At 49.4% G+C, this 13,267-nt stretch overlaps 1 protein-coding gene across 2 annotated transcripts in view; it reads right to left on the bottom strand.

Moving 5' to 3' along the window:
• Positions 1–13,267, bottom strand: part of IGF2R (insulin like growth factor 2 receptor) — a 101,421-nt gene that overhangs the window by 15,465 nt on the left and 72,689 nt on the right. For both annotated transcript variants that reach the window (XM_055310302.1, XM_055310301.1), the window contains exons 28-37: positions 12,601–12,731; positions 12,252–12,349; positions 10,067–10,203; positions 9,063–9,253; positions 7,324–7,450; positions 6,315–6,434; positions 5,755–6,011; positions 5,219–5,437; positions 3,215–3,364; positions 714–875 (exon numbers count right to left, since the gene is read on the bottom strand). In XM_055310302.1, coding sequence (XP_055166277.1) covers positions 714–875; positions 3,215–3,364; positions 5,219–5,437; positions 5,755–6,011; positions 6,315–6,434; positions 7,324–7,450; positions 9,063–9,253; positions 10,067–10,203; positions 12,252–12,349; positions 12,601–12,731 — 1,592 coding nt within the window. The remainder of the gene's footprint in view (positions 1–713; positions 876–3,214; positions 3,365–5,218; positions 5,438–5,754; positions 6,012–6,314; positions 6,435–7,323; positions 7,451–9,062; positions 9,254–10,066; positions 10,204–12,251; positions 12,350–12,600; positions 12,732–13,267) is intronic.

The following is a 13,267-nucleotide window of genomic DNA, read 5'->3' as shown; positions in this document are numbered from 1 at the left end:
TGGAAGGTCTCCATCACAGGAGCTAGCACCACTGGCTTTTGGGCTCACTACTCCCCAGCTACCATCCCCTGGGAGGTGCTGGGATCAGGTGGGCACAGTCCACAGTGTATAACTCAGTAACATCTAGACTACAGGCCCAGAGGTAGAAGGTCCCCCAGACACCAGTGACTTGAGAAGCCCATGGCCTCATCAATATCACCATCAGTCCATGACACACAGGCCTGATAAGCCCCCACCCCCAGATGCATCACAAGTCAGCTCCCTCCATCCATCGCCTCTGACTCAGCAAAATAGCTGCCTCTGTGTATCTTAAAGCCAGGTTGGAAGGAGACACAGGGGAATTACACGTGGCCTCTGTGGGGTGCACCAGACCTGGCCCTGTCCTTCTGCGGGACCTGGTCACATGCACGTCCCCAAGCAGCCTTCTGATCTCTGTTGTTGCACCATTTAATCTTTACAAAGCCCTAAGGAGTGAAACTCTGAACTGTGGGGCAGAGCTCAAGTGTTGGTTGTACCTTGTTCGCTACACAATCTAGAACCCCCAACAGGCTAATCCTGTGCATGTCCAGGATGGGGGCTAAACCCATTACCCCTCCATGTACCGTGCCTGAGTGGTCACAGGTGCCCCATTACCTACAACACAAGTGGATAACACAAAGAATCCAGGTCGCGGTGTCCCCCAAGATCAGTGGGCTCTGGGTGAGTGGCATTACCTTGAAGGTGCTTTTGGAAAGGCTGGACAGGTTAAAGCTGTAGTGCAGCTGCTCATCCGTCAGGGAGCAGCCGTCCATCTTCACTTCATCTGGACAGACCAGCGGGGTCTCCCACCCAAACACAAAGTCACAGTCACTGGTCCTCAGCAGCATGGGAGCTCCCTATCGGAAAAAAAAAAACCCACATGGGTCATGTACAGCATCCTCACACTGTACTCCTTCCCCTTGCTGGCACCACAGAGAAACCCTTGCTTCCAGGACAATGGGTACCATCCCTGCACCTGGCAGGGGAGGGAGCCATGGCCATGGCTGTGAGGCTGCTGGGTGCTCTGGGTGACCTGCAGCAGCGCCCCTCTGGGAGGGAGGGCCAGTCATCACCACCCGCTGTGCCCTCATGCCACTGCCAGGCAGCCCTGCCTACACACATAGGACCCCTCACTACTTCCAGGACATCGCCCTGCCCTTAGACACAGAGTCTCTGTGTCCATACTACCAGTTCTTCAAATATCATGACAGAGAAGGGTGTGAAACTGAGCTCCTGGCATTGCACAGGAGGGGGGCGAGGGCTCTGGTATGCTGGCCAGCAGCGGTTCCGTTTGTACAAACTGAGGATATTCACCATAAGAGCCACACACAACATGGCCAGACCTTCCACTGGCCAAGTATTCTGGATCCATGTGTTTATGCCCTTCCCTGCTCAGCAACAGCCACAAAAACACAGATGGGGCAGCTGGTCAAGAATTTCATTTTTAGTTGCCGCTGAGAATCTATTTTTCTATAAACTTATGTGGAAAAAGTATTCCCGCTAAAGATAAAAACCACAGGGGAAGAAAATCTCTAAAATCCTTCCAACACTGAGTGAACATTTAGTGTGAGACGCCTCTCTAAAACCCAGTGAACACTGCTCACTTCCAACACGCTGCTGCTCAGAGAATCAGCACAAGCCCCATGGACATCCGACCACACATGGTTAGCAGTTTTAGAGCTAAGCCGTTACACGTTCTCTCTGTGGGAAGATGAGATAACCAGCGCTCAAGGGAGGTGGATCTTCAAAACAATCCCCTTTGAAGAATGCAATGCTGATAGTGTCGCCTTTCTACAGATAAAACCAGGCTGCCTTATGCTGTGTGTGCTGACAGACGCCTATACAGACACACCCATGCAAACGTGCAGACACACATACAAAGAGATAAAAAGGGTTCACTGATCACAGCTCCGCCTGCCCTGATAACTCAGGATTATCCTGACGGCCAAGGGACAATCTGTGAACAGGGACACGTCCAAGGGCCCTGAGCTGTGGTGTGGCACTATACAGGGAGGCCCCAGGCAGCGATGGTCTGTGTCTTCCCTGCTCTTACTTACCGTACTGTCCGTCATCACCAAGCTGCTGTCACATCCCCTCCTACCAGTCAACCCACCCCTATCTGGCAGCCAGAGTTCCCTCTCCTTTACAAATCTGCTACAAGCCAGGAAGTCAGAAAATCATCTTAGTGAATTCATAAGAGACACATTCCAGAACTATAATCCATCTACTGAGCTCCTAGGGCCAGATGAGCCTTGCAATTCATTCTTCAGGATTTTAAGAGGTAATTTGAGATACATATTTCTATTACCCCTGTCTCGTATACACGCACACACACCTAGTCCTATAGTCAAGCACATTCGTATTTCTGCAGCAAAATGTATGAATATTCTTATATCAAGTGGGACAAATAGCATGAGGAGCCTCCACTTGTTCATGTCAGAGGTCTGCAAGTTTCCAGAGCTTCATGGATTTCAGGAGTGCTAGGCTGCCTGGAGCAAAGAGCTCTCCACCTGAGCAGATGGTGAGGGTCGCAGCGGCCACTGCAGGGCTGTATGAGTCACATGCATCACCCAGCAGCTCCGAGTCATTGTGAAACAGGGGCACGACCTACCCATTCATCTCCCATTCACAGAAAGCAAGAAAAACGTACACGGGAACCCTCCATAACAAGATGGTACTCATGATGGGAGCCGTGTTATTTCTAAGTGCACATAGAACAGAAGTGGATAACCTCCTTAGGGGTAACATGTGTAACTTTGTTAGAGCCATTTTGCTTCCGGAGGCCTTCTTTTGTTTGCTAACTTCTAAATTTGAGGTTGTATCATGAATGATGATAGCTGCCGAAAGTCAGTCTAAATTCCCAATAGGAATAAAATCACTAATGCTACAGTATTAAAAAGGAAAAAGAAAGATGACACTTTTATATGTCGGGAGACACCATTGAATACCACTCCTGTGCTCAGGTGCTTCATGTTTTTAAATCATAGCAAGCTTTGATGTGCAAAGTCTGCCCCATTAATTCAGTTGTGGGCTTACTCACTGTTAAATTAATGGTTTTACATTATTCAATGCACCACTGACATAAGAGATGACTGCATTCATTTTCAATACGGGCATCCTTAACTGACGCATGCTTCTTGGGCTGGGAGCTCTGGCTCACTAATCCATGCTGCACACCCAGACTGTGCACACTTACCATGCTCACGCCTCTCCTACAGTGAAATGCGATCAGTGAGGTATAGTTGAAATGCTTGTCTGCTAAGCAAGGAGTACTACTTTCAAAATTCAAGTAAACTTCATTTGCTATGGGGTTGAGTATCGGAGGTCCGGTGACTCGGCCAATATCCTAAGCAAAGAAAAAAAAAAAACATTTAAGGAAATTGCTCCCCAGGTTAGCAGAACAAAGACTGATACAGAACTGTAAAAATAGTATTTCATCTGTTTTGAAAATAAGTATCTAAAAAACTAGGTTAACAGTAACTCACTTGCCAAGTCTTGACAATAAACTGCTACTCAGAAAATTCAGTTTGTTAGCAGTCATCAGTTTTGATTCTACAATTTCTTTTTTTAAGACCATTCATTCATTCATTCATTCATGAGACACAGAATGAGAGAGAGAGGCAGAGACACAGGCAGAGGAAGAAGTAGGCTCCATGCAGGGAGCCTGTTGTGAGGCTCGATCCTGGGACTCCAGGATCATGCCCTGAGCTGAAGGCAAGTGCTTAACTCCTGAGCCACTGATCCTACTATTTCTAATGATGATTCTATTTCTAATCATGGGAAATTTTCAAAGACTCCCAGCAATAGGAACTCTCTCTCTGGGCACATCAAGGATGCTGCGTGGTCTCCTATCACCTGATGGCGCGTAGCAGGAGCTATCTGCCCCCACTCCGGCCTGCCTCCATGACCAGCGCCTCACATTATCTCGGGACTGCCTGGCATCTTGGCAGTGCACCTCAGTACAACCTAGGGAGGGCACAGCTTTGTTCTCCAACATGTTTTATTGCTTAGTACAGCGTCTGACACACTGGCTGCTCAGTAAATATTTCTGAGCAAATAAACACAAGAATGAAGGAAAGATGAATGGCCATAAGCAGTGTATGTGTGCATGATGAGTGTGTGCGTGAGTGAGCTGCGAGGCTCTTATTCCTCACTGTGGAGCACATTCAGGCCACAATGATGCAACAGCTGCTCTGAGTAGGGAACTGGCGACAGTTTTTAAAATTTAAAATCGGATAGCCAGGCAGAAAAATGCAGCGGATCCAACCTCTCAGAAAGGGATTCACATCAGGGTCCCAGTCTGCACAGTCAGAAAGGACAGTATCAGGTGCTTCCTACTGAGATGTGGTCTATGCAGGCCTTCTGCTCCTCATGGAACTACGACTTTGTGAGATTTGAATCATGGCCAATTTCCCCACCTACTCCCAACATTTCTCCCCATCGACGCTGCAGATAATGTCCATTTTTAAAAGGACATCTCCAGGGGCACCTGGGTGGCTCAGTTGGTTAAGCGTCTGACTTCAGCTCAGGTCATGATCTTGGGGTCTTGGGATGGAGCTCCAAGTTGGGCTCCCTGCTCAGCGGGGAGTCTGGTTCGGTCCCCCCATCCCCACCCCACTCGTCCTCTCTCTGCCTCAAATAAATCTTAAAAAAAAAAAAAAAAACCGCAACGTGAAGATAACTCATGAAGACAATTTTCAAAGCCAAAGTTGTATTAGAGAGTGCTAGTAGGAGACTCAAACTTTCAAGGCAGGGTATCCAGCAATTAGATCTGCTCTTACCCTGAATGACTCATTTACCAAAGAAGTTCCTGCATCTCCCAAGCATTTTACCCAAGACATGCATTTCAAAGAAAGAAACCAAGCTCTTATCAGTGTTCTTTCTTGCCACTTCACATAAAGGTTTCCTGATCAGGGTCAACCTTGAGAGTCCTAACATGATACCAAAGTCTATCTATTCATAGGTGTTCACAGTTTTCTTCCACAGCTCAGAGACACCTTCTGGCCACCATCATCAGCCTGATGGCTCAATGCATAAATCCTTCCGTGATTCTTCCCCAACTGCCCCAGGACATATACAGTCCCAGCTCATTTCTCTCTCTCTCTGCTACAGTAATCCTCCATTGAAAGAAAGAAACTCAACATGATGGTTGTTAAAAATCATGCAAAACTTGTTTCTGCCTTGCCTTTCCCATACTTACTATAGGGGGGCCATCAACTGGAACCTTGCACACGGCCGCTCCGGCAGGACAAGGCACCCCGTGCATCGGGTTCAGCGGCTGACAGATGTTGATGTAGAAGTCAGGGCCGGTGTCGGAGGTGTCATCCTCGCTCTCGTCATATGCCTCATAGCCCCCCGTGCGGTGGATGAGTGGGGACAAGTCAATAATAGAGCTTCCATTCCTCACAGAGCACTCCGTCTGTTAGATAGGAAGGGCCTTGCTGGAGCATCCCGTAACATTTTCCTTACCACCACTGAGCACCCAGAGGAATTTAAAGCAGGACAGAAGCACGAAAGATGGATTAACATCCCCAGATGCTTGGGCACTTACAACTACTCATGGTTGGGAACATCGGGTGAATAAAACATGCTGGGTGTTTGCTGGGGGGGGCGGGGCAGTGGAGGACAGTGAACAGTAAAACTGATGCTGTAACCAGGGCCTACCTGGGCTGTGGGGACCCCCAGGCATCAGGCAGGCATTTCACAGATGCCACACAGACCCAGCCCCAGACTCACCACCTGCTCACAGGCCAGAGGCGTGTGCCAGGAAAAGAAGAGCGTGCACGTCTGCTTGTCGAGAGAGATGAGCATAGGCCTGTTGGTGGGCCCAGCCTCAGGCCTGCACACGAAGCTGATCACACTCTTGTAGGTGAGGCCGGACTTGGAAGGACAGGGGGATCCGTCCTCATATACCAGCTGTAAGACCTGATCCACGTAGGTCAGCCTCTTGTTTGCCTTGCCCACACTGATCCTGGTCTGCCCAAAGCAGGCCCCTGTACCAAACGTAAAGAGAGACGGAAAACACATTGTTGTGTATTCAAATGACCACTTTTCTGAGGACTGCTTTCTGCAAATCCAGAGCTAATATGTAATTCTGAGTGTGCAATGTGGTTTTGGCAAGTGTCCTGCATTTACCATTTCATCACCATGTGCCCCCCTGCATGAGCAGACTGTTACCACATAGAAGGTGATCAACCTTCGTATCTACTCCTCTCTTTTGCCACAGGAATGCACAGGTTGGGGACAGTCTTGGGGACAGGAGAGCCAGGTGGTAGGCAGGAAGCCATGGCACTTACCTACGCCAGGGGAGCAGTTTTCATTATCCTCACAGATGCTGATGTACACGAGCCCCTTCTCACTGTAAGCGGCTGTATGTCCAGCTCTGCCACTTAAAGAGCTCAGATCAAACAGATGTCCTGCAAGGGAGAATGGGACAGACACACAGTGATGCCAGTGTGCTCACACACAGACCATGCTGGCCATCAGGCCTTCTGGCATCCTGCAGTGAGTCCCCCTTGCCTCGTGCACTGACCTGGCCCTAAATATGCTCCTGGCTAGCCAGTCTATCTCATTAGGTTGCAGTCTCCAAACTTACATGATAGCTCATCTTTTCCCCAGAAGACAGCGACTCATAGCGTTGTCCTCCTCCTGGGGCTGGGCCATAGCAGCCACCAGGATTCTGGTGGGATTCAGGAGGGCCTGATGGCATCTCTCCCACAGTCAAGGCATGTCACCTGCACCCTCCTGGGTGCCCGTCAGAGACATGCAGTCGAAGTATCCTAGCTGCCCCATCACCACTGGAAGGTTAACGGGGAGCCTGATTCTAACCCATCCTGCAAGCCTACAGCCAGCATGACTGGTACCCTCAGACGCAGGAGTTACAGACAGCTCAGCTCACAGGGAGATCGACCAATCTCTTCCCCACTGAAGAAGAACTCCTAGTGAACACAACTGGAGAGAGCCAAACCAGAGGCCAGCATGCACACACAGGATAGAATGCTGCTGCCCAAGGGTGGCTTGCTCCCCAGGTTCACATTGGGCCCCTCACTATGGGGCACTGGTGACTAGCAGTGTCTTCACTATGGGTGGGAGGGTCAGTGACTGGCAGTGTCCTCACTGTAAGGGGCAGGTCAGTGACTGGCAACGTCCTCACTGTGGGGGACGTTAGTGACTGGCAGTGTCCTCACTGTGGAGGGTTGGTGACTGACAGAGTCTTCACCATGGGGAGGGTCAGTTACTGGTCCTCATTGTGTGTGGGTGGGGTGGGGGTGGGGGTGGCGGTCCATGACTGGCAGCGTCCCTCACCTGTGGCAGGGTTGGTGACTTGGCAGTTGTCGTGCACATTGCTCCTAACAGGACAGGCGGCTGCCGTGGGCCAGGAGAAGGTGTACTCACAGTCCTCCACCGCACTGATGAACATGGGCCTGGAGTTCTACAAGCAAAGAACAGAGCATTGCCAATAGGGCACAAGATCTACGAAACATCAACTTCCATCAAGTGAGAGCTCCTCTGCGATGTGGAATTTTTGCCAATGTCTTTATGGAGTCAGAGCAGACTTAGGAAAGCAAAGGGATCTGTTCCTGGGATCTCACTAGGGCTTAACACACATAGGGTGAGACAGACACAGAGCCAGAAATCCACTTGGGAGACCATGGAGATGTTCCTACAGCTAAGGCTAGGGAAAGACAGGCTGGGGGCAGGGTGAAGAAGGAGGCTCAGAGGCTCTTTTGAGTCAGGAAAGAGTAAATACTTGATAACGCTCTGAAGAGCAAACAAACTCAAATCTGTTATTATAGACAAAACAAGAAGCTCCACCCAGAGAACTCCTCATTTATTCTACTGATGCTTGCACTGGCTAAGGCTTGCTCTGTATACCTCCACGCTTCCTGTCCATCACAGAGCTGCTCAGACTGGTTCAGCAGCACACTCCTTTCCAGAAAAACCCCTGGCGTCTTTGTCACCTGGCCACAGCCCACCCTGCAGCCCAACCTACCGGGCAACCCACGTGCAGAGACCCTCACCCTCGCTTTTCCCACCCTCGCTTTTCCCCCCACATGTCTGTCAGCAATTTCTTCCTCTGCCATGAGCCTCTGCCCAGTTACAGAGCTGAGAAGGTCTATCAGGGCCCAGGTGTCCAGTCCCCAGCGGCTTATGTCTACACCAAGCCTCTGTATGGTTCCTGGAGGAGGAAGGCCCAGCTGCTACTGCTGTCAAGAGGGCAGACCCCAGGCTCCCAGACTCCCCGGGCTCCTCCTACCACTGCTGGCCAAACACAGGTGGAGACAGTGGGCGCTCCGTCCTAACACTGAGTGCACTGGCCCAGCTTGATCTTATTCCTAAAATTAGCTACAACCCTAATCCTAGGCAATAGCACACAGGGCTTCACCTTCATCTCGCGTGTGGAGATGCTCCAGGGTAGAAAAACAGTCCAGAGAAACCATTAATTCAGTCCCACAGCTGTTAAACCACAGCAACCTCTTAGAGAGAGGCACCAACCACAGAAATGAGACTAGCCCCCAGTTACAGGCCCCAACCACACAGCAGCAGTGGGGCCCGGCACCTCCAGCCTCTTCTCGCTAAACCTCACAGTGATTTGGTCACAAGCAAATAGCTCGTGTTGTTCATGGAGAGACAGCTTAACGTAGTTCAGTAACCAAGCTAGGAAGTGAAGAGCAGCCCTGAATGAGGTCTGTCAAACCTTCTGGTTCTCCCAAGATGCATCGTGAAGAGAAAGGGCGGGTTGTCAAATAGCCGTTTGCCCTATGGCCTTTGGGAGATCTTCAGGGACCAAACTCTAAGCAGAACCAACTAAATCCTGAGACTAGAACTGCCAGGTCAGGCACCCCAAGAGCCAGAAAAGAGAGGAGGTGCCTACAGGCCACAGGGCTGAAGTGGTACCGCTAGCACCTGCTGGTAGGCCCAGGTGTCCGAAGGATCACAGCCTCTGCTCGCATTGCAGGGCAGGTAAGACAGCCTCATTGGCCCTCGGCTCCTTACTGCTCCCCAGCTGCCGCACCCAGGGCCAGAAACACTGTGTCACTTACGACTTGGCTCTCGCTGCAGGTGAATCGGATGGTGGTTGACTTTTTCCGAATCTGGTCTGGACACAAGTCACCATCAACATACTTCAGAACAATGGTGCCTTCTCTCCACTGTGGCCCATCCCTCACCCTGCCAAGGTTCACAGGCTTGGAGCCGTTTAAGAGACACGCAGCTGCTTCTGGAGGGCACGGCTCTGTAAGATGAGACATGGTCAAGGGTTACCTTTGCTGATTTTCCAGTCTAGGATTTACCTGGCAAGTGACATCAGATGTGCTATATATCTGATTCCAATAGCCATTCCAAAGGATCTACTATTTCCTTCCCATGAGATGAGAATGACGCCACAGGACTTATTCTTAATGCTGTTTTACCATAGGTGGAATGGGGTGTGGGGAGAACCCAAGGTTTCACAGCCTGAATTATTTTTGAACCCCAAATATGTTGAGGCTAAGATATCTAGATTAAGCCAACAGGACATTCTAAATGGGCCCTGTTCACATACCGTCTTTAAGAGTCAATTATCAAAAACTCTGCCAATTTCCCAGTCCCCAAAACGTCTATGCCACCTGCCGTGCATGAAGAACTAGTCCCACCTTGTGGATGAGGAGAGACCAGTGGCAGACCACACTGTCACTGGTCTACCCGGCACAGGTAGTGAGGGGAGGGGGGCCCATGGCCTCACATGTAAAAGGGCACCACCCACATTACTCTTGGTAAACCTAGAGGGCATGCACTCAACCTCCGTTTCACCCCCCGAGTCTCCTGTTCTGCTAAAATCAGCTACCACCATGATTACCTCCACCCACCTCTGACTCCTCATTTCACACAAGGTTACTATGCTCCCAGCAGCACCTTCCACAGGGACTTCGGCTAGACCATCCCAGGGATCAGTCATGAGACCCTTATGGGATTCCTTCTGCCACTTCATGGCCAAAGCACCCTCAAGGAATCCTGCTCCTACTCGATCTTCCCCCAAGCCATGAGCCCACTGAGAGTTGTCTCTCACCCGAGCCAGCCTGGGGAGACAGAGACTTGCAAACATTGATGAGGTAGTGCTCGGTGGCTCCAGTACTCGTGACGGCTTCCCAGTTGTCGCTGTACCTTGCCAGGGATGAGAGGTCGAAGGTGTTGCCAGCCTCATCTCTGGAGGGAGGAAAACACTGTGATTAGGCTCAGGCTCACTTGTTACAGTCCATCCAGAGAGAAAGAAAGGTGTGATCTGTGCCTGGCATCCTGGGCCTCAGCTCTCACCCAGGGACAGAACTTCAGATTGGATCCCCATCCCCCCACCCCCGACCTGCTGGCAGAATCAGAACCCAAGTTCAGGAAACTTCAAGACTTGGTTCAGCAAAATCAGGTATTAATCCAAAAAAGAGCAAAGACTGGGCCTGAAAAGTAAGCACTCCCCCTGCTCGGACCAGTGAGAGGACAAGAGCAAACAGTGGGCTACAGGGAGTGCTTGCAGCACGGAGCACCCTCGGGAGCAGCCACCTGCTACTGAACCCTGACAAGACCACAGCCACCGAGATAAAGATGAACTGGTGTGGGCAGGTCTGCTCAGGCTGAAGTTTACTCACTACACAAATCCCACATACAAGTGTTACTGACAGCCAACCCCATACCAGGCGCCGCATTAAATGGGGAGGAAAATGCACACTCTGTCCCCAGGGAGCACCAGGTCCGGGTGAAGACAGCCACGATCACAGATGCTACTTCACAAGGTCTCAGCCAGAAGAGGAGAAACAGAAAGCATTCTTTCATTCAAAAACTACATGCTAAACTGAGGGTATTTGTATTGAACCAAATATATAAATCTCTTATCTTATGAAATTTACAGAAATTACCAGAATAAAAACACCATAAACAGGATACAAATTTTTTTAAGTAACCAATATGTCAGAGTGTGATTAAAGCTAAGGAGGAAAAAAGGCAGGCAAGGGAGATATGAAATCTGGGGCTGGGTGGTGGGGGGAGGTGGAGATTTTAGATGATGTGGTCAGAGAACACCTTACCGACAAGGTGACCTCATTTCACATGTTCTTACATCCCCACGAATTTATTAGAATATGCATAGCAAACTTCCATTTTAACTGATCATTCATTTCAACTTCATTAACTCTTTTTAAAATGGAGCATAAAGAAATCTAGTAGGAAAAGCTTTATGGACAAAAAAAACCATAAAAATAAAGACTCTTTGTACACAAATCTCAAAAAGTGGAAGACAGTCTCAAATGGCAGTAAGAGAATGGCTAAGTCAATTAGGCTATCTACTCGGGAGGATCGTTCAAGCTCGCTGGAAATGAGAAAGGAATTTGTTTCACATGAAAACGCTCACAAAGTGTTAGATAGGAAAAGTAATGTCACTAAACACAGATCCCTGAACATATACTTTTCCATTCGTTACTAAAACTTTAAAAAAAATTCTACTTTACCTAAACGAAAGGAGAGAATACAACAAAATAGAGTGGGAAAGAAGGAAAACCTGGAAATGACTACACTTCCCCCCCAGGACTAGATGCTGTAATGCTCTGATCCACGCTTTTCAGGGTTTTCACACAGCAGAAGTGAGAGCATATCCCTTAACCATTCAGAACCACAGACAAAACCTCCAGGGATAGGACGCAGGATGTGTTTTGTGATAGTTCCAAGGACAACTCGAAATGTCTGCTGACATCCACACAAGCAAAGACCTCTACCTTCCCTCAGGAGCTGCCGGCCACCTGATTCTGGGAGCCACAGGTGAAAGAGATCAAAAGAACCACTGACAGCCCCTGAGAACCTGCAGTTGGGGGGGTCCCCTCCCCCACACTGTCACCAGCACCCCAGCCCCTCATCCTCTCTACACCTCCTTCACCGTGGTGTCCTCAGACACAAGCAGCGTGCAAGGTGGAGCAAAGGCCGGGTGACATCCTGGTCACTCTACCCGCCTTACATCCATGAATCATGCAAGGTTTTCTGTTCCAAGTGCAATCATCTCCTTGTATGCATCTTAACACAAAAAAAATCACCAAAATCCAACATTGGGTAGGATCCAGGAGGTAACCTCATCCAACCGCTCACTTGAATATGAAGAAATGAAGGCTTAGAGACCACCTAAGCTAACATCCTGTCCCCCAACTGTTAATCATTAGAGCAAAACCTTGCCATGTTCCTCTGGCTGTCCAAAGGACTCAAAAGACGTGTGTACTTACTTGAATGAGCACTCAGTCAGGTCAAAAGGTGCACAGGCATACTGTGTTCGCCACTCAAACAGGTAGGAGCAATCAGAAGTCTCCCTGAGGAACACCGGCTGGAGGAGGTAACAGAGACAAGTCAGACAGGAAACTTCAGCTGGTTTTACTACACCTTAGATCTTAGCAATGAAAATAGTAAAGGATGGTTCTGTTCATGAAAATCCAAATTAACCAAGGTTTCAACATAGCTTCTGTAACTACTACATTTACACTTTACCTAAACAGAGAATTTTGAAACTCCAGAGCAGAGAGGGCTTATAAAGCCAAAAGTAGCAGGAGTGCTGAAACAGCTCCTGAGCACACTCACCCTCTGGGTGCTACGGTCACAGTAGAAGAAGATGGTCGTGGAGCGCTGGTACACCTTATGGCAGGTGTCCCCTCCAGTGTAGTTCATTTTCAACAAGCCATTCTCATATGTCAGCTTCTGAGTGAGGAGACCTGTTCAGAAAGAACCCGATTAATAAAAGGATTGGTACTGCCATGCTTATCCTAACAGACACGTCACATCATGTATCCTGAATAAATAGCTGAAGATCAAGTATGCCTGGCCCCCAGGGCATTGGAGCCTGCTCCCTGACCCACTGTGCTGCAGGATGAATAAAACCAGGCCTCCTCTTGCCCAAGGTCACAATGTTACAGACTAACGTGAAATAACGTAACTAAGAGCAGCCACATCTCAGCCTCATCACCTAGGAGTACTGCCCGTAGGGGCTGCCCACACACTCATCACATCAGCCTCTTCTGTTTAAAAGTTCTTAAACTTAGAGGTGCTGGGGTGGCTTGGTCAAGTGTCCAACCCTTGGTTTCAGCTCAGGTCCTGATCTCAGCACCATGGGATCGAGCCCTGGGCTCACACAGAATCTGCTTGAGACCCTCTCCCTCTGTCCCTCCCCTCCTTGTGCACACTCTGTCTCTTAAGTAGTTCTTAACTGTAGTATCAGTCACCCAACTGCTGAGTTAGCATGATGACCAAC

The sequence above is a fragment of the Nyctereutes procyonoides genome, unplaced genomic scaffold (assembly GCF_905146905.1).
Source record: "Nyctereutes procyonoides isolate TBG_1078 unplaced genomic scaffold, NYPRO_anot_genome, whole genome shotgun sequence".
NCBI lineage: Eukaryota > Metazoa > Chordata > Mammalia > Carnivora > Canidae > Nyctereutes > Nyctereutes procyonoides.
This window is presented reverse-complemented; position numbering and strand designations above follow the sequence as displayed.